Source organism: Thalassophryne amazonica, chromosome 12 (genome assembly GCF_902500255.1).
Source record: "Thalassophryne amazonica chromosome 12, fThaAma1.1, whole genome shotgun sequence".
NCBI classification, from domain to species: domain Eukaryota; kingdom Metazoa; phylum Chordata; class Actinopteri; order Batrachoidiformes; family Batrachoididae; genus Thalassophryne; species Thalassophryne amazonica.
The window spans coordinates 16,646,113-16,668,357 of NC_047114.1; the positions used below are offsets into that span (position 1 = coordinate 16,646,113).

The 22,245-nt window shown below is 46.3% G+C and overlaps 1 protein-coding gene across 2 annotated transcripts in view; it reads right to left on the bottom strand.

Annotated features, from left to right (window-relative positions):
* The window catches only part of LOC117521820 (cytochrome c oxidase assembly factor 1 homolog), a 44,979-nt gene that overhangs the window by 17,028 nt on the left and 5,706 nt on the right, over nucleotides 1–22,245 (bottom strand). For both annotated transcript variants that reach the window (XM_034183168.1, XM_034183169.1), the window contains exons 2-3: nucleotides 20,099–20,243; nucleotides 1,854–2,005 (exon numbers count right to left, since the gene is read on the bottom strand). In XM_034183168.1, the coding sequence (XP_034039059.1) occupies nucleotides 1,854–2,005; nucleotides 20,099–20,192 (246 nt within the window). In that variant the 5' untranslated portion in view covers nucleotides 20,193–20,243. The remainder of the gene's footprint in view (nucleotides 1–1,853; nucleotides 2,006–20,098; nucleotides 20,244–22,245) is intronic.

Here is a 22,245-nt window from a genome sequence, read left to right on the forward strand (position 1 = left end):
GCCCGCCTTGTGAAAGGAGTGGTCCCGCCCCCTCGTCGGATTTTCATTGTCTGGAAATGGCGGAATGAAAAGAACTTTTTTTTCCATCAGAATTTTTTCAGAAGCTGTTAGAGACTGGCACCTGGAAACCATTCGAAAAATGTATCTGGCTTTCAGTGAAAATTTTACGGGCTTCACAGAGAATAAGGACTTTAAGTACAGGTTTAAGGACCCCTTTAAAGGACGGTCGGTGCGCCACGCTCCGAGCTGCGACGATGCGGCACAAACCACTGGATCATTTCTAAGCTGATGGCTCTGTGGTTACGAGACCGTCGTGTGCTCTTTCTCTGGTTATCACAAGACCTGGACATCAGCCATTTTCCGGCAGATTTCACTTTTAACAAGAGATTTTGTCATGGAAAGCCGCGCGGAGGCTTCGCGCGTCACGACCGATTCGCTGATGAAGCGAGACAAAGGAACACCTCCGTTTCGACGTGTTAGAGGACAAGTTGGGACATGTCTATCTCGGCTTTCAGTGCTTACCAGTCGAGTGAGTATAAAAGAACTTGTGGAGAGCTGGACTGTCCCAACTTGTCCTCTAACACGCCGAAACAGAGGTGTTCCTTTGTCTCGCTTCATCAGCGAATCGGTCGTGACGCGCAAAGCCTCCGCCCGGCTTTCCATGACAAAATCTCTTGTTAAAAGTGAAATCTGCCGGAAAATGGCTGATGTCCAGGTCTTGTGATAACCAGAGAAAGAGCACACGACGGTCTCGTATCCACAGAGCCATCAGCTTAGAAATGATCCAGTGGTTTGTGCCGCATCGTCGCAGCTCGCAGCGCGGCGCACCGACCGTCCTTTAAAGGGGTCCTTAAACCTGTAGTTAAAGTCCTTATTCTCTGTGAAGCCCGTAAAATTTTCACTGAAAGCCAGATAAATTTTTCGAATGGTTTCCAGGTGCCAGTCTCTAACAGCTTCTTAAAAAATTCTGATGGAAAAAAAAGTCCTTTTCATTCCGCCATTTCCAGACAATGAAAATCCGACGAGGGGGCGGGACCACTCCTTCCACAAGGCGTGCTCACAGGCGAATGACGTCACCGACAGGCTTGGAAAAACTCACGCATGCGCACGAGGGTTCAAGCATGTCTGACGTAAAAACATATGAATGAAATCCATATAGTTTTTGAAAAAAATAAAAAGGTACGATACTTTACGGACAGACCTCGTATATATATATATATATATATATATATATATATATATATATATATATATATATATATATATATATATATATATATGTATATATATATATATATATATATATGCACTCGCTAGCATTGGAACAGCGTCTCTGAGGAAATGATGCTGCAGTGGGGCCGTTACTCTGTTTCCAAGGGTGTGAAAATGATCATTTCTCTACATTTATTGTGGACGGATTTAGAAGCAGGTCCACAATTTATTCATCAACCTCTGTCAAAGACATTTAAAGATGTTAATCATAAGTGGTGTCGCAGACCGAATGGTCCGCCCTGCCTCCACTGCGCATGTACCATTTCAGACCTCAGCAGCTCGTCTGAGACAGAGTCTCTTCACCCAAAGCAATCAAATGGATTAATGGGATTATTAACCATCAGATGACAAGGTAAAACCTCTTAAATCATTCTAAAGTCAGTTTTAAGAAGAAACAAGGTGATACTCTGTGACGTTTTGAAATGACCGATGTGCAGCGAATGCATCAGTTAGCAGCTTGTCTAGCCGTATTGTGTTTGTGTATTGGTGTTTTTGTGTGTGTTAGTGTGTGTGTGCGTGTTAGTATGTCCATGCGTGTGAAGCAGTCTGGTCCTGCTCGGTGTGCTCCCTGTTGTGTGTACCTGTGCCTTGTGCTGATCTATACGGTTTAGTCTGTCAGTCAGATGGATGTTGTGGACTTTTAAAGGCGGAGCTCCCAGGCTTTCCATGGCATCAGGACACGCCTCTAACTTCTGCACAGCCAGTATGTGGTAGTCTGACTGTGTGAACCTTTCTGATTGGACAGCACACAGAACAGAAAGTGGAAATACATCACACACAATGTAACATTAATCATGGTTAGAATTATTATTTTGTACTTTCACATTAATAACACATAGCATCATCATAATAATTTTGCTTTACGGGTCCAGCCGCCCTGGACGCCAGGCCTCTGCCTGCCCTGAGAGAATGGTGTATATACTTAACAGATGGCAATAAGAAATATGGCAAACCTATGGCAGCAAAGATGACAAATGGATAAAGACTAAGTCAGACACAGTTCTGTGTTCCTGCAGCCATTTTCAAACACTGCCATCTACAAGCTACTGAACACACTGGCAGTTGAAACCATGAGGGAAACCAGCCTCTGCTAATGCTACTGGCTGCTACCATGCTATTAACTTCACAACACACGTGTGCTAAGCTAGACAGCTTATAAACAACATCAAAGACATGAGAATCAAGAAAGACAAATGGATTCTTTCTCTCACTTGTACTGTACACACTGTTGACAAAAATGGCTGGTTCGCTCCTTGTTGATCTCCAGACTACGGCAAAATGGTTGCGTTACAGTAGAGGAGAGAGAGTGCCCAATCATGGTGAGTGAAAGGCCCAAACAAACATCCACTAGAGGGGGCCTTTTCCACAGCTTCCCCCAGATGTCCCATAGGAAATCTGAAGTATAAATGAAAAGGCCCATGTTGATAATAGCAAGGTTGCCAAATCTGTTAGTCAGGTACAGATAGGAGTTGGATGAGCCTACTGACTGGATGGGAGTAGGTCTGGTTGTCAACCTGTATATCAGATGATCGCCCTTTACCATCTATTCCTGTTGAGACACTGATGACCTTGCCCACTGGCCAGAACAAATGAGGTAACTGATGGTCCATGATCATGACAGTCTTATCAACATGGAGGTTTGCCTGCTCTACTTCTGGCGGGTCTAAAGGCTGGGGAGTTAGAATTCAATGAAGTGCTTCCAAAAGTAGTCAGCAAGGAGATGACAATGTCACCAGTGTCTGTGACCTAGAAGTTCTGACTCTGGATATACTACTGGTGGTAGGGCGGCATCTGGGTGGCCAATAAGGAAGGAACTGGGTGTTATTGGATCAGGGCCCACAATGTTGGTCGATGTGTAGCCCAAAGGTTTAGAATTGAAACTGCCTTCAACTTTGATTAGGAGCATTCTCAGTACCTCCTCTGTCACCAGCTGAGCACCAAGAGTGACCTGTAAGGTTTGCTTGATGGAACAGATTTCTCATTCCCAGCCACTGCCAAAATGGGGAGCATTCAGTTGGTTGAACTTCCAGTTGATCTGTTGGGATGTGAGCAGTGTTTGCAGGTCTGGCTGAAGAGCATCAAAGGCTTCTTGTAGTTCTTGTTCACTTAAAGTTGGTTCCCTGATCGGAGAGCAGTTTGAAAGGCTATCCTCTCCTGGTTATGAAACACCTTAAAGCCATTAGGAAGGCATCAGTGTCAAGGCTGGACAGGAGGTCTATATGCACAGCACGTGTAGTCATGCATCTGAAGAGCACTCCCCAGCGTTTCTCACTCCGCCGGCCAATTCTGACAGTGTATGAGCCAAAAGCAATCTACGCCAGTGGAATAGAAGGATAGAGTGTAGAGGCATAACCTCATGGAAGGTAAGTCGGCCATCTCAGCCATCCTGTGGTTTGCTGCACCACTTCCGACATTTAGCGCAGCTAGGCTGGTGACATATGGGCTCTTGCCCACGGGGCTCCAATAATGGCATCGAAGCTCAGCAAAGACTCGTTCAGGCCCAGAATGGAATAACGTTGCATCAATGTCCTGCATGATCAACTTAGTGATGGGATGTTGGGCGCCAAGGACAATGGGCTGAATGGTATCTGGACTGAACTGATTACTGTGCCAAAGGCGATCTCTTACCCGAATGAGATTATCCTTTTGTCAAATGAGGATGCTGCTGGTTTTAGGAATCGGCTTTCCAGCTTTCTGGTCATTGAACTCAGTGGGGGGAAAATCAAGCTGGATCTGTCGCAAGAGCAATGTTTGTGCTTGATGATAGTCCTCAGCTGTTAACTTATCCCGAGGCACCCCATGTAAGGATTGTATAGTAGCACTTTTGAGATCCTCGAAAGTAGTAAACTGAGCGGCGCCTGGTGCAGGGTGTACGGGACATATACCTGTGAGGGCAAAAAAGGTAGGCTTCCTCAATTCTACAATTGGTTCTGCTGTTTGAAGTGGAAGTGTTGGTGCCCAGCGAGTTGAATTCTGGAGCAGGAAAGGTGGACCACTACTCCAGCTGCTGGGTTTTGTTAGTGAGGAGAGTGGCTTTCTCTGCATGATGTCGTTTGCTCTATTAACAACAGACTCCGCATAGTGCCAGGTGGCATAGACTGTAAGATCCTGGATCTTTGGGACTCTGGTGCCCACAATCACTTTGAAGCGACATGATTGTGAATGCAACCAGGTTGATGACAGTGGTAGAATCAGTCCACAACACGGTCTGCTGGATGGAAAGGGTTAGCTCTGTGTTAAGGAGTTTGGCCATCTGAGCCCCTGTTAAATCAGCACACAGTTCCAGTCATGGGTTGGACTGTTGCTTCTTTTGAGCTACCCGTGACCTGACAATGCGAAAGGCCACCTTTAACTCATATGCTTATATGCCATATGCTTGCTCAGAGGCATCGCAAAACACATGGATTTAACGATGGCTTGCAGAGCTATCCAGTCTGGGGCTGGTGTAGCATCTTGGCAGGGTGATGCTTTGTAGATTAGGCAGCTCATCTTCCCATTTTCTCGAAGCTTGAAGCAAGGACTCTGGCAGAGCAGGATTATCCCACTCTCATTTCTTGTCCCACAGACGTCGCAGTAGGACTTTGGCCCTCGTGTATAGGACAAGAAATCCGAGGGGGGGGGGGGGGGGTCATACTGACTGGCTAACACTTTAAATAGAGTGCATGGTGATCTTATTTGGTTGGGGAACGTGAGTCTTGTAGGACAAGGTGTCCGCCTGACAATGCCAGTGGAGGCCAAGGGCTGGTCTACCTGGCCACGGGAGATCCACTTCTCAATGATATCTGCTCATGCCTCAGCTGATAGGAGGATGATATTTTTAGGGTGGTTACTTGCCCACTGCCTCAGCTCAAAAACATCTTGGGCATGGAGTGTCTGTAGTTGGTTCACTATTGCTGTTGCGTCCTCCACTGTAGCCACACTCCACAGTTATCAACATAGAGACATTTCAACACAGCTTCCCTGGCAGGATCTCTTGGTTCAGTGTGATCAAGGAAATGTTTCTGGAGTGCATATATGGCACAGCAGGAACTGCTAGTTGTATCAAATGGTAACACTCTCCACTCATACATTGCAGGTTGGTCCTCTTGTCTAATATCTCGCCAGAGAAAGCGGAGAAGTGGCTGATCCTTGGGCACAAGCCTTACTTGGTGGACCATACCATGTCACTACTGATAGCCACTGTATGTTCCCTGAAGCGCAGGAGGACAGAAACAGGGAAGGTCCCAGGGCTGGTCCAGGAAGCAAGAACTTGTTAACATTAACGTCTTGGTATTGGAAAGAGCAGTTGAAGACAGCACAAGGTTTCCCATTGTGTTCCAACAAAACATGTGGGATGTGTCACCTGGTAGGTGTAACTAGCTTGCTCCAGTCTGTTTATTTCTGAGATGTAGGCGGTGTTTATCTCAGGTGATTTGGCAAGCCTTCTCTCAATGCTTTTGAGGTGTGAGAGAACCACTGTCTTGGGGGCGCAGCGGGAAGAGAAATTCTTTACCCTCAGGAGTGGAGTAGTATAGAGCTGAACACCATCAACTTCCACCATATGCGTCTTTGGCTCTAGACAACTGAGGGCCTCATAATCCTGACGTGATCTCATGCAAGCCTTTTCATTGCCCCATGAAAGAATGTCCAGTTGCCATAATCTCTCAATGTGTTGTTGAAGCTCTGGTGGTGGAGTTCTGTGGGCTGTGAAGAGACAGCGCTGCTCCAGGAGATAGTGTTTGGAGGGGCCATCCAAGGCAGGTTCAAACTGCCACTGGTGCTCCTGGTGGCCCCACATGCACTGGCTCTACTGGTGTTATTCGATAAGTGTGGTCAGATCCAATGAGCAGGATAGGAAAGACGTCTTTGCAGGGTTGAATGGGCAGTTACCATAACTACTTGAAATTCTGACACAGAGCTTTTATAGGGTAGGTAAATTCCCCCAAGCCAAGATTTGTTGCAGTGAAAGTGTTAATAGTGTTGACATGCTGTTCGGAGGAACCTGCTGGTGAAACCATGAAGAAGACGGCCACCCCATGAAGCATCTTGAGTTCCTGTCTCACTGACCGAAGGGGCAAATCCTCAGGCTGACCATGAAGACCTAGGCATTGAGCAGCAGCCTGGAGGAGCAAAGTATGCATTGAATCATCGTCCAAAATAGCAAAGGTCTCCAGAGTTCGATCTCCGTTTCTGAGGATCACCTTGATGACCTTCAGGAGGACTCAATGCCCTTGAGGTGGTTTAGCAATGTAGAGAACTTCTTCTCCCTCACAAGGTGACACATCGTAGACTCAAGTTGGCCAACATTGTCAGTTTGACGGAGGTCTTTTCTCCAATTCTGTGAAGAGCGAGGAGGTGCCAATTGTTGTATGTCTTGCAGCACATCTTTAAATAACAGTCGACAGACTTATGATTCCTGCCACACCAACAACATCTGTTGTTGTCTTGAATCCAAGTGCAATTATGGGCAGTGTTAAGAATCTGAAAGTTGGAGCAATTATTGAGTGTTTATTGTTGTCACATAATGGACAGAATTTCTTCAGAGGTTGGGTAGGAACTGTAGCTTTGGCTGCTTCCCCTGTGGGCTTGGCTTCAGTACCAAAGAGAAGGACAAATGCCTTGGCAGGTGGCTTGGTTCCCTTCTTAAGGTCACTGCCCTTAGGTATGTTCCTCTTGGTGCTAGAGCCATACTTGTTGTGTGGGCCGCCAGAAGAGGAGGCACTGCTGGCCCACCACCAGAGGGCGCCCTGCCTGAAGTGCGGGCTTCAGGCACGAGAGGGCGCTGCCGCCACGGACACAGCCGGGGGTGACAGCTGTCACTCCTTATCTCTTGACAGCTGTCACCTATCTACACTACATCATCTCACTCCATAAAGACCGGACGTCATCTCCACCTCGTTGCCGAGATATCATCTACCTGTGAAGGTAATATTCTCTGCTGTATCTAAAACTGTCATAGTCTCAACTCTTTTTGCAGCCGTTTTCCTGTGGTGTGCCTTATCTGCTAGATTGGCGTTTGGTGTGAACAGCGACGGCTTCGCTTCACACCCAAACCAGATAAGTGGTTTAATAGGAGCTGCACAAGTGTGTGATTAGAGGTGGAGGTGACTTTCCACCTTCTGACTGTTTTTGTTACTGGGTGTGCACACACCCACATCTCACTGTTTGTGCTCCTCGCCAGCATTACCAGATCCGACAGTCGGGGACGGTGATCACCTGGGAATTCGGGACTTGGCGGCTCCAGTATTCACCAGGTTCTGTGGCGGCGGAAATCGTGTGGTCCCGGCTCTTCTCAGGACAGACGTCTTCTATCCTCGAGCCTGCCCACACGTCACCTTGGTGTATTGACTGCTATCAGATTCTGTGATTGTCTGTATAATCGTTGTGCACATTCACACATTAAATTGTTACCTTTTGGCTCATCTATTGACCGTTCATTTGCGCCCCCTGTTGTGGGTCCGTGTCACTACACTTTCCCCAACAGGATATCTCGGCCAACGTCATGGATCCCGAGGGGCGTCAACCATCTGTTGGACAGACAATGGAAGAGCAGGGTGCACAGGCGTCGGCTGGAGGCGTGATTGGTGAGTTGCAGCACATCCTCACCGCCTTTACCGCTCGGATGGACCTGATGACCGAGCAAAACATCATCCTTAATCGCAGGATGGAGGCTCTCACCGCGCAGGTGGAAGCGCGCGCTCAGGGCGCTGCTGCAGCTCCTCCTCCTGCCGACCCGGTGCTGAATACAGACATTTCACTGGTCATTCAATGACCACCCCCACCATCCCCTGAAGCATACATATGCCCCCCAGAGCCGTACGGAGGTTGTGTGGAGACATGCGCGGACTTTCTTATGCAGTGTTCGCTCATCTTTGCACAGCGTCCCGTGATGTACGCGTCTGATGCCAGCAAGGTGGCTTACGTGATTAATTTGCTTCGAGGTGAGGCACGCGCTTAGGCTACAGCGCTTTGGGAACAAAGTTCACGGCTCCTTGCCTCTTATACTGGGTTTGTGAGGGAGCTCAGAACTGTTTTTGATCACCCTAACAGAGGCGAAACCGCGTCTACCGTGCTGCTGTCAATGAGACAGGGGCACCGGAGCGCAGCCGAATATGCAGTCGACTTCCGCATCACGGCTGCGAGATCCGGCTGGAATATGACTGCGCTCCGCGCCGCCTTCATAAACGGACTGTCGTCGGTCCTGAAGGAGCACCTGGTGGCTAAGGAGGAACCGCAGGATTTGGCTGAGCTTATCGATTTGGTTATACGATTGGACAATCGGTTAGAAGAACGCCGACGGGAGCGAGGCGAAGGGCGTGGTCAGGCACAAGCCATCCCTCTTCCTCCCGGGTCCGAAAGGGAGCCGTCTTCCCCACGCTCCACAGCCACAGCGCTCCGTGTGGCTACAGCTCCCCCTGCTGACGATGCTAGGGACACAAGCAGGGCCACATTCAGACAGAGGAGGCTGGTCCGCGGGGAGTGCTTTGTCTGTGGCTTGAGTGAGCATCAGCAGAGAGACTGCCTCAAACGGTCAAAACATTCACGTGGGTCATACACATCTTTCCACACAACTCCCAGTTACAGTCCTGAGCGGGGATTTAACCCTTCAAGCACCAGCACTGGTGGACACAGGGTCAGAAGGGAATCTGCTGGATAGCAGATGGACAAGGGAGGTAGGGCTCCCTCTGGTGGCGCTTTCTTCGCCAGTGAGGGTGCGAGCACTAGATGGCACTCTTCTCACTTTTATCACACACAAGACACTACCTGTAACCCTGGTAGTGTCTGGGAATCACCGGGAGGAGATTGAGTTTTTTGTAACTCCTTGTACCTCCCACGTGATTTTGGGCTTCCCATGGATGATTAAACACAATCCCCGGATTGATTGGCCGTCTGGGGTTGTTGCTCAGTGGAGTGAAACCTGCCACCGGAATTGTTTAGGATCCTCGGTTCCTCCCGGTGTAAATGCTAATGAGGAGGTTAAAGTCCCTCCCAATCTGACGGCGGTGCCGGTTGAGTACCACGATCTTGCTGACGTCTTCAGCAAGGATCTGGCGCTCACCCTTCCCCTGCACCGTCCGTATGATTGTGCCATTGATTTGGTCCCGGGCGTTGAGTTCCCGTCCAGCAGGCTGTACAATCTCTCACGTCCTGAGCGCGAATCAATGGAGACCTACATCCGGGACTCATTAGCTGCCGGGTTGATCCGGAATTCCACCTCCCCGATGGGTGCAGGTTTCTTTTTTGTGGGCAAGAAAGATGGCGGACTCCGTCCATGCATTGATTACAGGGGGCTGAACGACATAACGGTTCGTAATCGATACCCTTTACCCCTGTTGGACTCAGTGTTCACGTCCCTACATGGAGCCCAAATTTTCACCAAACTGGACCTTAGGAATGCATACCACCTGGTTCGGATCCGGAAGGGAGATGAATGGTAGACGGCATTCAACACCCCATTAGGTCATTTTGAGTACCTGGTCATGCCGTTCGGCCTCACTAACGCCCCCGCGACGTTCCAAGCATTGGTAAACGACGTCTTGCGGGACTTCCTGCACCGATTCGTCTTCGTATAGCTGGATGACATACTCATCTTTTCCCCGGACCCTGAGACTCATGTCCAGCATGTACGTCAGGTCCTGCAGCGGTTGTTGGAAAACCGGCTGTTTGTGAAGGGCGAGAACTGTGAGTTTCACCGCACCTCTTTGTCCTTCCTGGGGTTCATCATCTCCTCCAACTCCGTCGCCCCTGATCCGGCCAAGGTTGCGGCGGTGAGAGATTGGCCCCAACCAACAAGCCGTAGGAAGCTGCAACAGTTCCTCGGCTTTGCAAATTTCTACAGGAGGTTCATTAAGGGCTACAGTCAGGTAGTTAGCCCCCTGACAGCCCTGACCTCTCCAAAAGTCCCCTTCACCTGGTCAGATCGGTGCGAAGCCGCGTTCAAGGAGTTGAAATGCCGGTTCTCGTCTGCACCAGTTCTGGTGCAGCCCGACCCTAGCCGCCAGTTTGTGGTTGAAGTGGACGCCTCTGACTCAGGGATAGGAGCCGTGCTATCCCAGAGCGGAGAGACCGATAAGGTTCTTCACCCGTGTGCCTATTTTTCTCGCAGGTTGACCCCAGCTGAACGGAACTATGACGTCGGCAATCGAGAACTCCTTGCGGTGAAAGAGGCTCTTGAGGAGTGGAGACACCTGTTGGAGGGAGCGTCTGTGCCTTTCACGGTTTTCACTGACCATCGGAACCTGGAGTATATCAGGACGGCCAAGCGGCTGAACCCCAGGCAAGCCCGCTGGTCACTGTTCTTCGGGCGTTTTGACTTCCGAATCACCTACCGCCCCGGGACCAAGAACCAGAGATTGGATGCATTGTCCCGGGTGCATGAAGACGAAGTCAAGACTGAGCTGTCGGATCCACCGGAGCCCATCATTCCGGAGTCCACTATCGTGGCCACCCTCACCTGGGACGTGGAGAAGACCGTCCGGGAGGCCCTGGCACGGAGCCCGGACCCCGGAACAGGGCCGAAGAACAGACTCTACGTCCCACCAGAGGCAAGAGCTGCTGTCTTGGATTTCTGTCACGGTTCTAAGCTCTCTTGTCATCCGGGGGTGCGAAGGACCGTGGCAGTGGTGTGGCAGCGCTTCTGGTGGGCGTCCCTGGAGGCCGACGTCCGGGAATATATCCAGGCCTGCACCAGCTGTGCCAGGGGCAAGGCAGACCATCAGAAGGCACAGGGACTTCTTCAGCCACTTCCTGTGCCTCATCGCCCCTGGTCCCACATCGGTCTGGATTTTGTCACGGGCCTCCCGCCGTCCCAGGGCATGACGACCATCTTCACGATAGTGGACCGGGTCTCCAAGGCGGCCCACTTCGTGGCCCTCCCAAAGCTCCACACGGCCCAAGAGACTGCAGACCTCCTGGTCCACCACATCGTCCGTCTGCATGGGATACCTACCGACATCGTCTCTGATCGTGGTCCCCAGTTCTCCTCACACGTCTGGAGGAGCTTCTGCCGGGAACTGGGGGCCACTGTGAGCCTCCCGTCCGGTTATCACCCGCAGACCAATGGATAGGCAGAACGGGCCAATCAGGAATTGGAGCAAGCCCTGCGCTGTGTGACGTCCGCACACCCGACGGCCTGGAGTGAACATCTGGCCTGGATCGAGTATGCGCATAACAGCCAGGTGTCCTCTGCCACCGGCCTCTCCCCATTTGAGGTGTGTTTGGGGTATCAGTCCCCATTGTTTCCCGTGGTGGAGGGAGAGGTCGGTGTGCCCTCGGTCCAGGCCCACCTGCGGAAGTGCCGTCGGGTGTGGCGCTCCGCCCGTTTGGCCTTGTTGAAGGCCCGGACGAGGGCGAAGACCCATGCAGTCTGCCGGCGATCCCCGGCCCCTGCTTACCAGCCTGGGCAGAAGGTGTGGCTATACACGACGGACATCCCCCTCCAGGTGGACTCCCCGAAACTCAAGGACAGGTATATTGGGCCATACAAGATCCTCAAAATCCTCAGTCCTGCCGCAGTGAAGCTCCAACTCCCGGCTTCACTGCAGATCCACCCGGTCTTTCATGTGTCAAGGATCAAACCTCACCACACCTCACCCCTCTGTGCTCCCGGACCGGCGCCGCTTCCTGCCCGGATCATCGACGGGGAGCCGGCTTGGACGGTGCGCCGGCTCCTGGATGTCCGTCGGATGGGCCGGGGGTTCCAGTATTTGGTGGACTGGGAGGGGTATGGACCCGAAGAACGCTCCTGGGTGATGAGGAGCTTCATCTTGGATCCGGCCCTCCTGGCCGATTTCTACCGCCGTCACCCGGACAAGCCTGGTCGGGCGACAGGAGGCGCCCGTTGAGGGGGGGGGGGGTCCTGTTGTGAGGGCGCCCTGCCTGAAGTGCGGGCTTCAGGCACGAGAGGGCGCTGCCGCCACGGACACAGCCGGGGGTGACAGCTGTCACTCATTATCTCTTGACAGCTGTGACCTATCTACACTACATCATCTCACTCCATAAAGACCGGACGTCATCTCCACCTCGTTGCCGAGATATCATCTACCTGTGAAGGTAATATTCTCTGTTGTATCTAAAACTGTCATAGTCTGAACTCTTTTTGCAGCCGTTTTCCTGTGGTGTGCCTTATCTGCTGGATTGGCGTTTGGTGTGAACAGCGTTGGCTTCGCTTCACACCCAAACCAGATAAGTGGTTTAACAGGAGCTGCACGAGTGTGTGATTAGAGGTGGAGGTGACTTTCCACCTTCTGACTGTTTTTGTTACTGGGTGTGCACACACCCACATCTCACTGTTTGTGCTCCTCGCCAGCAGTACCAGATCCGACAGTCGGGCACGGTGATCACCTGGGAATTCGGGACTTGGCGGCTCCAGTATTCACCAGGTTCTGTGGCGGTGGAAATCGTGTGGTCCCGGCTCTTCTCAGGACAGACGTCTTCTATCCTCGAGCCTGCCCACACGTCACCTTGGTGTATTGACTGCTATCAGATTCTGTGATTGTCTGTATAATCGTTGTGCACATTCACAACATTAAATTGTTACCTTTTGGCTCATCTATTGACCGTTCATTTGCGCCTCCTGTTGTGGGTCCGTGTCACTACACTTTCCCCAACAATACTGTGACATGTCTTCCTGGATCTGGAGCTCATATTCCAACTGGTCTGCTAGAACCAAGAGAGCTGGTATTGGTATCCTTAATGGGTGTATGTAGTGATGAAAGCTTGATCTGTGATCATGTGGTAGTTTTCCCAGCTGACGTCACCTTAGAATGCTGAAGTTGCAGAAGGATAGACAGACAAAGGAACCTGTCACTAGAGATAGCCACAGAGTTAATAACGTCCATGCCAATGATATTAGGATGAAGCCCTCCCTCTGAGGCCACAAAAATGGACACAGAGGACTTGTGACCTCATCAGAAAGATGTGTCGACATCAAGTAATAGTCTCTGGTCCCCTTCCCTCCTGTGATAATGATGAGGCATTTAGCAGGCCGACATCATTAAATAGGTGGCTGGTGCAATTTTGTAGACAGCAAGGCTTTAGTTTCATTGAAAATTGGCCTTCAATTTGGGGCCGCCGTGGCTTTCTGATGCCGGACGGCCTTCACCATACCCAGGGTTCTCGCAAGCATTATAACAGCGTAACAGCCCATATGGCTAGCATATTGCCATAGTATGGTACTATGTTTCCTACCCTTTTAAATTCATTTTATTAGTAAACAGAGCGGGTCTCTGCCTCAACTTTATCTGAAGTCTGGGTCTGTTAGTGAAGCTTAGGGCTAGTGGCCGGTGATCACCTAAGAATTTGTTCTGCTTTCCTGTTGGTTAATGCTGATGAACTATACCTTAAGTGTAGTTTTTCTGGCTGACTGATTTTGTTTCCCTTTTCTCTTTTTCCAAGATGCGGCTGGATCCACATGCTGGATTAGATGATTTCTGGAATGGATGTGGAATGGACTCGACAGTGGAATGGACGCCTGCATGGACTCTCATTAATTGTTGTTGTGTTGTGCTGTGTTCTGTATTGTTAACCTTTTTGGTAGAATGGCCTAAGTAGTGGGTCACCCCTTTGAGTCTGGTCTACTTGTGGTTTCTTCCTCAAGATCATCAGAGGGAGTTTTTCCTTACCACTGTCGCCTGTCTTTTTGCTATAGGGGTTGGTAAGGTTAGACCTTACTTGTGTGAAGCACCTTGAGGCAGCTTTGTTGTGATTTGGCGATATATATATATATAAACTACATAAATTCAAATAAATTGAAACCGAAAGAGGATTTTTTTTCCATTGGCCTCCACAAACATAATCCCTCCAATATTCATCCCCCAGCCAAAATAAATAAATAAAAAAAATCATACTTGCCTCGCATGGCTGAGTAAAACAAGAAAAAAAAACTAGGCACATTGGAAAGCTCTTAGTGCAGCAAAACAATGAATGGAATCTCATGGGGAAATACGAGTACCATTAAGTTAAGCTGCCTGATGAAGGTGCCCTATAAATTGGTGGATGTAAATCGAGGCAGGATTTAAGAGCCAACTTTTTAAGGATCAGGCAGGGTGTGATTCAAGCCAACTCAGATTTCAACGAAACATGGCTCAGAGATGGAACCTACCAAGAAACAAACTTTCCCAAAATTTTCTGACCGAGAACCAAACGGTGACCTTGCCAGTGGTCATCAAAGTTCAAGGCAAAAAATATGCAAAAACTGATATTTCATTAAATTCCCATTTTCAAGTAGTGTAACATTCAACACCATCAAGTCCCCAAGCCAGTTTAACTATCAAATGACTTATGGAGGCAAACTCTTTCATCTTACATACTACATATTAGGTTGGGGAATCAATGGCACTGAACATTGGGGCTCTCAAAGTCTGGTCATTTCGTGAAATTGACTGTATTTAAAGGCCCATAACCCTCTGCGCCATCAAGACCCCAACCAGATTTCAATGTTATCAACAAATATAGGCCCTACTCTATCAAATGCAACTGAAAAAACATTGGGGTCTTCATGGCGCTGGTCACCAGAGGGTGCCAAAATACTTGATTTGCCCAATTTTGAGGATGTTTAGCGCCACCTGGTGGCCCGGACCATCAGCCTTTTTAACGAAATTTGCAGGGGTGGATAAACTAATATTTCTACTTTATATAACAGTTTGCAGAATTTCGGGGACTCCTCTTATACTGGTTTGATAGCTGTCACGTATCCACTCCTGGCATGTGCCTCTAGTGAGCCACGATGAACTGCCATTTGAGGCCTTTTCAGCCTTGAGTGGCTCGTCTCGCCACATATGATCCTCGTCAAGCCCCATATGATCTATGTAGGTCCATGATAATATGACGTTGGTGTACGTTTAAGCATGGGTTTGGTCCAAACCCCCAGCCATCCCACACTTGGTCCCTTTAAAGTGTGGACTTTCAATTCACATTCAAGATTTTTTAAATGCAGTCTGACGCTCCAGTACTGTGCATCAGGCTGCTTTTCACCTGTGTTCCAGAGTCATTAAATGCACCAGACCAGCTAGAACCAAACCATGGGTTCCTGGACAGTCGCCTCTGCACTTCCTCTCACTGGCTTTATTTCTTTTGACACCGCGGTCCAACTTTTAACTTTGTGTTCAGCCGTTAATGTCTGCAAAATCGCTCTTTTGGGCGCGATGCCATTCTGCACTCCTTCTTGCTGGCTTCCTTTCCAACTGCGGCTTGCTGGCTTTATTTCTTCTGCGGCGTTACACACAGTCATTTTCACACTGTGATCCAACTTTTAACTTTGTGTGCGTCCTTTATTGACTGCAAAATCACTCTTTTGCAAGCTGCTGTTCTGCCTAAATGCTCATTTTGAGCGCAAGTCATTGCGTCAGTGCGCACACACGGAGCTCCTGATCTATTAAAAAGATATTAAATCTATCATGGACATACTTTTACAGCTGATTATATAGAATGAATGAACATGCAACTGTTTTACCAAGCTATTAAAATAAAAACATTACGAATAATTACCTTTCAGCTGCTTCAAATTCGTTCTCCACTTCATGGAGCAGGAGAGAGAGGGAGGAAAAAAGCAGGTGGAATTGTGTGCACAAGAGGGCTGGGCCTGTCCAAAAATAGCCTCTCCCACTCCTCGTAGCTGCCAGGCACTGGGATAATGGGCTTTTACAGCCTCGTCCTCACTACACACATGCCTCTATAATCCTCATTAGGCCTTGTAGTAACTCGTGCACAAATCTGCCCCATGCTGTTGTTGCTAGACTAGTCGACTAGTCACGACTACGTCGACTATTGAAATCGTCAATGACTAATTTAGTGGACGACGAGTCATTTATTTTATTTAAGTGTTTGTTTTTCTCTCAATTCATAGTTTTAGGCAGCGAGCCTAAAACTGACATCATTTGGACGTTCAAATTTTGAATAAGACGGATGATTAAAACTGGCCGTCTTGTTCAAAGCAGTCTAAGATGCGCAGTTTATCGACGGAGCTGTCGGTGTGTGTGCGTGCGCGCGCACGGAGTCAACTGGCTGCAGACTGCAAGGGAGGGAGGGGGTGGGGAAGGAATATTCTGGAGGCACGAGACGTTACATTCTGCTGAGAACCATCAGTGCACGTGAGACAGTGAGCGCAGAGCAGAGAGAGAGGATTTTAACCCGAGTGAACATGTAAAAAAAAAAAAACAACAACAAAAAAAACAAAACAAAACCGTGGAGCTGCCTTTACTCTCTGTACTTTCTCTACACGTGTGGTTCTGATGACACCATCCTCTTCACACCATGTGCGTGTTGTATACTGAATTTATGAGATTATGAGATGAAATAAATGGTTAAATATTCTTTAAAAAATCCTTAAAAAATGAGAATATATAAATGAAGTGAGCAAAAATTACGCATACATGGGTTAAAAAAAACCCTGCTGTGGAGAAGCTGTGCAGTGATGTTCAGAGGCACAGATCACAAAAAGCTGAACTTTAGCTGTTATTTTCCAAAGGTATGTATTTGTTTAATCTTGAGCTTAATGTAGTGTTCAAACACAAAACGTGACTGATGAGAAAAAAGGACAACTTCATCACACTAAAATGAACTGGAGTCAGAATAAAATACAAGCCGCTGATTTTTGTTATTTTTCAAAGTTATTAAGCTGCAGCTATATGTTTTAATTATTTCAAAGTGAGTTGCCTCTTACTGTATTCTGATTTATTTATACCAAAAATATGGGGAGTCAAATCAGTCTGCATTGTTCTGTTCAGTTTATATCAGTTTTCCTGCACATGTCCAGGTATTTTTTCCTTCTTTATAAGAGTTTGGTGTTTGCATTTGCTTCACAAAGTTTTAAAACACAAAAAATGTTCACTTTTCTTTATAGCAGTTCTGTAATTTCAGAAATGCAACAGAAACAACCACAAATCAGAAAAAGTTGGGACTATATGTAAAATGAAGATAAAAACAAAAATGATGCACTATTCCCAGTTTCTCCACTCACAGAAACCAAAAGTTCTTCCAGAGTTGTGTAATTATACTAAGATAGTAGAATATAAAGAAGGGAAAAAAGAAAAAAAATTTCAATATAATCATCAATCGCAATTATTTGCCCGACAATTAATCGTCTCCAGAAATTCCTAATCGTGACAGCCCTAAGGGGCAATAGACTGGAGAGCATACAACAGTGAACCAGCCAGTCGAATTGACAGCATCACTCCTTCCAGAAAGTTGGGAAGAATAAACATGAGTTAGCTTACTTTTTTCTTCCAAACTAGGAAGAATTTACCAATTTACTATATGTAAATTTTTAAACACACCAGCAAATGCTATATTCATCCAACACTAATGTGCTTTTAACATTTTAAACCTCATTCATGACATGAAATATAACACAAAAAACATTGAAATATAAAGTTTGCATCATATTTAAATTAAATCGGCTGAAGTTATGGTTCTTACAACAGATATAAGAAATACAAATCTTGAATTATTTATTTTATTTTGTTTTGCTTTAAGAAATTTCTAGCCAATTCTGAAGGTGCAAAAAGGATAACTAGATCCAAGGCCTGTTTCATTTCAAAAGGCCTACTTTTGTTGATACTGCATTTTTCAAATAGAAAACTACTTAATTTAGACACACTTTGCTTTCATGGCATAATTTGCAACACTACCTTTCTCACGCTGCAGCACACTTGAGTAGCTCCTAAAACTAGAAGGTCTATGTCCTGAATTCAGCATTTGTGCGAAGTGGTTTTGCTACCTTGCAGTGCTGGGACGCAGGGCTGGGCCTTGGGACTCATATTTTCAACACCTAATGTCTAATACAAACTTATGGAAAAACCAGTCTACCTACATGTAGTGATTAATATGTCGTGTCAAAATCTGCACTGAGATCCATCAGCAGCACTGCTGTGGTGCTTCTGAAAAAAAAAAAAAAAAAAGCCACAAGCTGTTGTGAAACCGGTGATATGTCACAAGCTGTTGTGTAACTAATTTTCAAAGAATTTTAGAAAAGTCAGTGCAACACCGGTCTGTAATTACTGCGCGAACCAGCTTTTACCACTGCAGCTTTAAAGTATGCAAGAACAGCACAGTTTGAAAGTGACAGGTTAATAATTTTCTACATAGTGAGTCCTAGTGAAGACAAAGTGAGATCTGAAAAAAAAAAAAACCTGAACTTTTTGTTGATCTTATATTTTGGTGAAAGAAAATGCTCCTCTGTACCACTTCATCATGAAGCTGTATAATTGGGGATACAAAGTGAAAAACATGCACTATGTACAATTTCTCCAATCAAAGCCACAGAAGCCTTCTTCTGGGTTGTCTGGGTGTCTCAGTGGCTTTCTTCACTCTTCTCCTTCTTGCACAGTCATTCAGTTTTTGAGAACTGTCTACTCCACACCGATTTACCATAGAGTGCCATACTGTTTGTATTTTTTTATTTGTTTATTTGTAAATAAGGGACCATGAGGCAGGCCAAGAAAAATCTGTGATAAACTGAGGGAGGTGGTGGCGTAACAGCTTGCACGTTGGACTGGAATGCCAGCGACTCGGGTTCGCTTCCCGATTGCAGCCACGCTCCCGACTGGCACTCTTAACAACAGTGCTGGGGTGGAGTGGGAGACACGTGCCGTGGGCCCTTCTGGAAATAAGATTCGTGCTTTCGTTGGTTACCCACGTTAAAGATAATCCTCATTTCATTTCATGTACAATAAAAAACATAAATGTTTCCATTTGATGCAGTGTACCAGAGTTAGCGTAAAGCTAATTTACATCTGCAGTCCCTTGACAGGTCACAATTAAAACACGAATAATAAAACGTCACAAAAATATTAGCTCAAAGCTGTCGAGCTGTAGATCACCCACACAGACATCTACACTCACATACACAAACACATTCACACAGTCATATTTAACATGATGTTCTAAAATCAGTGGTTACAGACTTGAGTGTCTTTCAGTAAATTTTTGAGTTTGTTCTTGAAGCTTCCAATAGAATAAGAGTTCTTAATGCTGTCAGGGAGAGCGTTCCGCTGAGTCGTGGCTTTTACAGAGAAAGCTGACTGACCAAAAGCAGTACAACAAAAAGGCACAGAACAATCTCTTACTCAGGATATTCTGGTGCATTTTATGGACTTCTCCGGGCGAATATTAATAAATTGATGTAATGGCGAAGGAGCCAAGCCATTTAAAATCTTAAACGTAAGTCACAAAATAGAAAACAGCTTAAAGTTCTCAAAACTAAGCAGATGAAGCTTTTCTAGAATCCCGCTGTTGTGATATTGCATAATTTTTTAATCTAGAGTTTTTAAGGTTTGTTTACACAGAGAGTCCAGTGGTTTAATGGCTGTTGCCCCAGCTTCTCCCCAACATGTGATACAATATTTCTTCGTAATTGATGTAAATAAAGTCCAAGACACATTCAGTGACTTGGAAATGTTCATGTATCCATCCCCTGACTTGTCTCAAGAAAACTTGCAATAAAACTGATTATTTACAGATATTATACCAAAGCATTCCATTACTTATGCAACCCATCATCCTGGCATTTATATTTTTAATTACTTTATATCAAATTGTAAAGATTTGCTTTTAGTTTGAGTTTAAGGAATGTAATTTTACATTTTTTATATTGAGAAGCCTGATTTACTTTTTGTATTTGAAATGGCATAAACACATTAAAATATGTGAAATACCAAGCAGCTCAATAATTTTGCAAGGCGCTGTATCAGTCGACATATCTATATTGCAATACTGGTATCGTATCAGGCCCTAAAAAAATTCTTATCAGTCACACTCTAGTCCCAGCTAACCTTACACCCCCACCACCAAAAACACAAATAAATAAAAATAAACAGCATTTCCCACCAAACCAGTTTATTTTACTCACTCTGCATTAGGTAGTACATGGTGCCGGTCCCTACACCAGTGAAAACAGTGGTGAAGATGGTGAGCTGCTGAAGTTTACTGGTAGAAACCCCCATCACTGCAGTTGTCACACAGTATAAGTCATTAAGAAAACCCCATAAAAGGACCTGTCACAGTGGACAAAGAACAAAAAAAAAAGAAATATTCTATGTCTGTTATTGCCAAATTTCACCAACAAACACTGTTTTTATTATCATTTTTAATATCCTTAGGATCAGGGGTGGTGGCCAAGTGGTTAGTACACTTGGTTTCAGTGCAGAAGGTTCCCGGTTCAAATCCCACCCCTGCCACATTTCTACATGTAATGTGGAGTTGCGTCAGGAAGGGCATCCTGGCGTAAAACCTTTGCCAATTCGACATGCAGATCCGCTTGGGATTTGCTGTGGCGACCCCAAGTGCAAACATGGGAGCAGCCGAAGGGACTTACTAATATCCTTAGGATCGCTCACACACACATCTATTAGGGTTATGACAACACACTCCACTCACAACACAAAACGATACATGACACACAATACTGTATTCACAAGAACAAGCTGAAATTTTAACCCTGTTTCAAGTCAACCAGTGATGAAATACTGTACATATATGAGGGGAAAAATGCATTTTGAAAGGTTTTAACAAATTGTGTTATTACTTCACCTATACTTTCTGAGTATGAATTATCATATGCAGTAAAAGACAGAACAAAATGCTGTAAAAGTTGTTAAGAGAGAGAGAGAGAGAGAGAGAGAGAGAGAGAGAGAGAGAGAGAGAGAGACTTTATCAGCAGATGTGTTGTCAGCACATTTTTCAGCTGCAGTTTGGCATTTTGTTTGTACAGTTGTATGCAAAAATCATGAAAATTATCAGGGGTGCCCAAACACCCCTGATAATTTTCATGATTTTCCATGATTTTTTCATTGATTGTCTGGATCAGAAATTTCAGTTAAATATATCACATAGCAGATGAACACACTGATAACTGAGAAGTGAAATGAAGTTTCTAGTATTTACAGAAAGTGTGCAATAATTATTCAAACAGAATTAGGCAGGTGCATAAATTTGGGCACCCTTGTCAATTGAATACATTTAGCACTAATTACTGGAACACAAAATTGGTTTGGTAAGCTCAATGACCCTTGACCTCCTTACACAGGTGAATCCAATCATGAGAAAGGGTATTTAAGGTGGCCATTTACAAATGTTTCCCCTCTTTGCAACTGTTTTAATGAGTGGCAACATGGGAGCCTCTAAACAACTCTCAAATGACCTGAAAACAAAGATTGTTCAACATCATGGTTTAGGGGAAGGATACAAAAAGCTATCTCAGAGATTTCAGCTGTCAGTTTCCACTGTGAGGAACATAGTGAGGAAATGGAAGACTGCAGGCACAGTACTAGTTAAGGCCCGAAGTGGCAGGCCAAGAAAAATCTGAGATAAACTGAAGCAAAGGATCAAATCAAATCAAATCAATTTTATTTATATAGCGCCAAATCACAACAAACAGTTGCCCCAAGGCGCTTTATATTGTAAGGCAAAAGCCATACAATAATTACAGAAAAACCCCAACGGTTAAAACGACCCCCTGTGAGCAAGCACTTGGCGACAGTGGGAAGGAAAAACTCCCTTTTAACAGGAAGAAACCTCCAGCAGAACCAGGCTCAGGGAGGGGCAGTCTTCTGCTGGGACTGGTTGGGGCTGAGGGGAGAGAATTGGGAAAAAGACATGCTATGGAAGAGAGCAGAGATCAATCACTAATTATTAAATGCAGAGTGGTGCATACAGAGCAGAAAGAGAAAGAAACACTCAGTGCATCATGGGAACCCCCCAGCAGTCTAAGTCTATAGCAGCATAACTAAGGGATGGTTCAGGGTCACCTAATCAACTTCAACTTTTTTTTTATATAGCGCCAAATCACAACAAACAGTTGCCCCAAGGCGCTTTATATTGTAAGGCAAGGCCATACAATAATTATGAAAAACCCCAACGGTCAAAACGACCCCCTGTGAGCAAGCACTTGGCTACAGTGGGAAGGAAAAACTCCCTTTTAACAGGAAGAAACCTCCAGCAGAACCAGGCTCAGGGAGGGGCAGTCTTCTGCTGAGACTGGTTGGGGCTGAGGGAAAA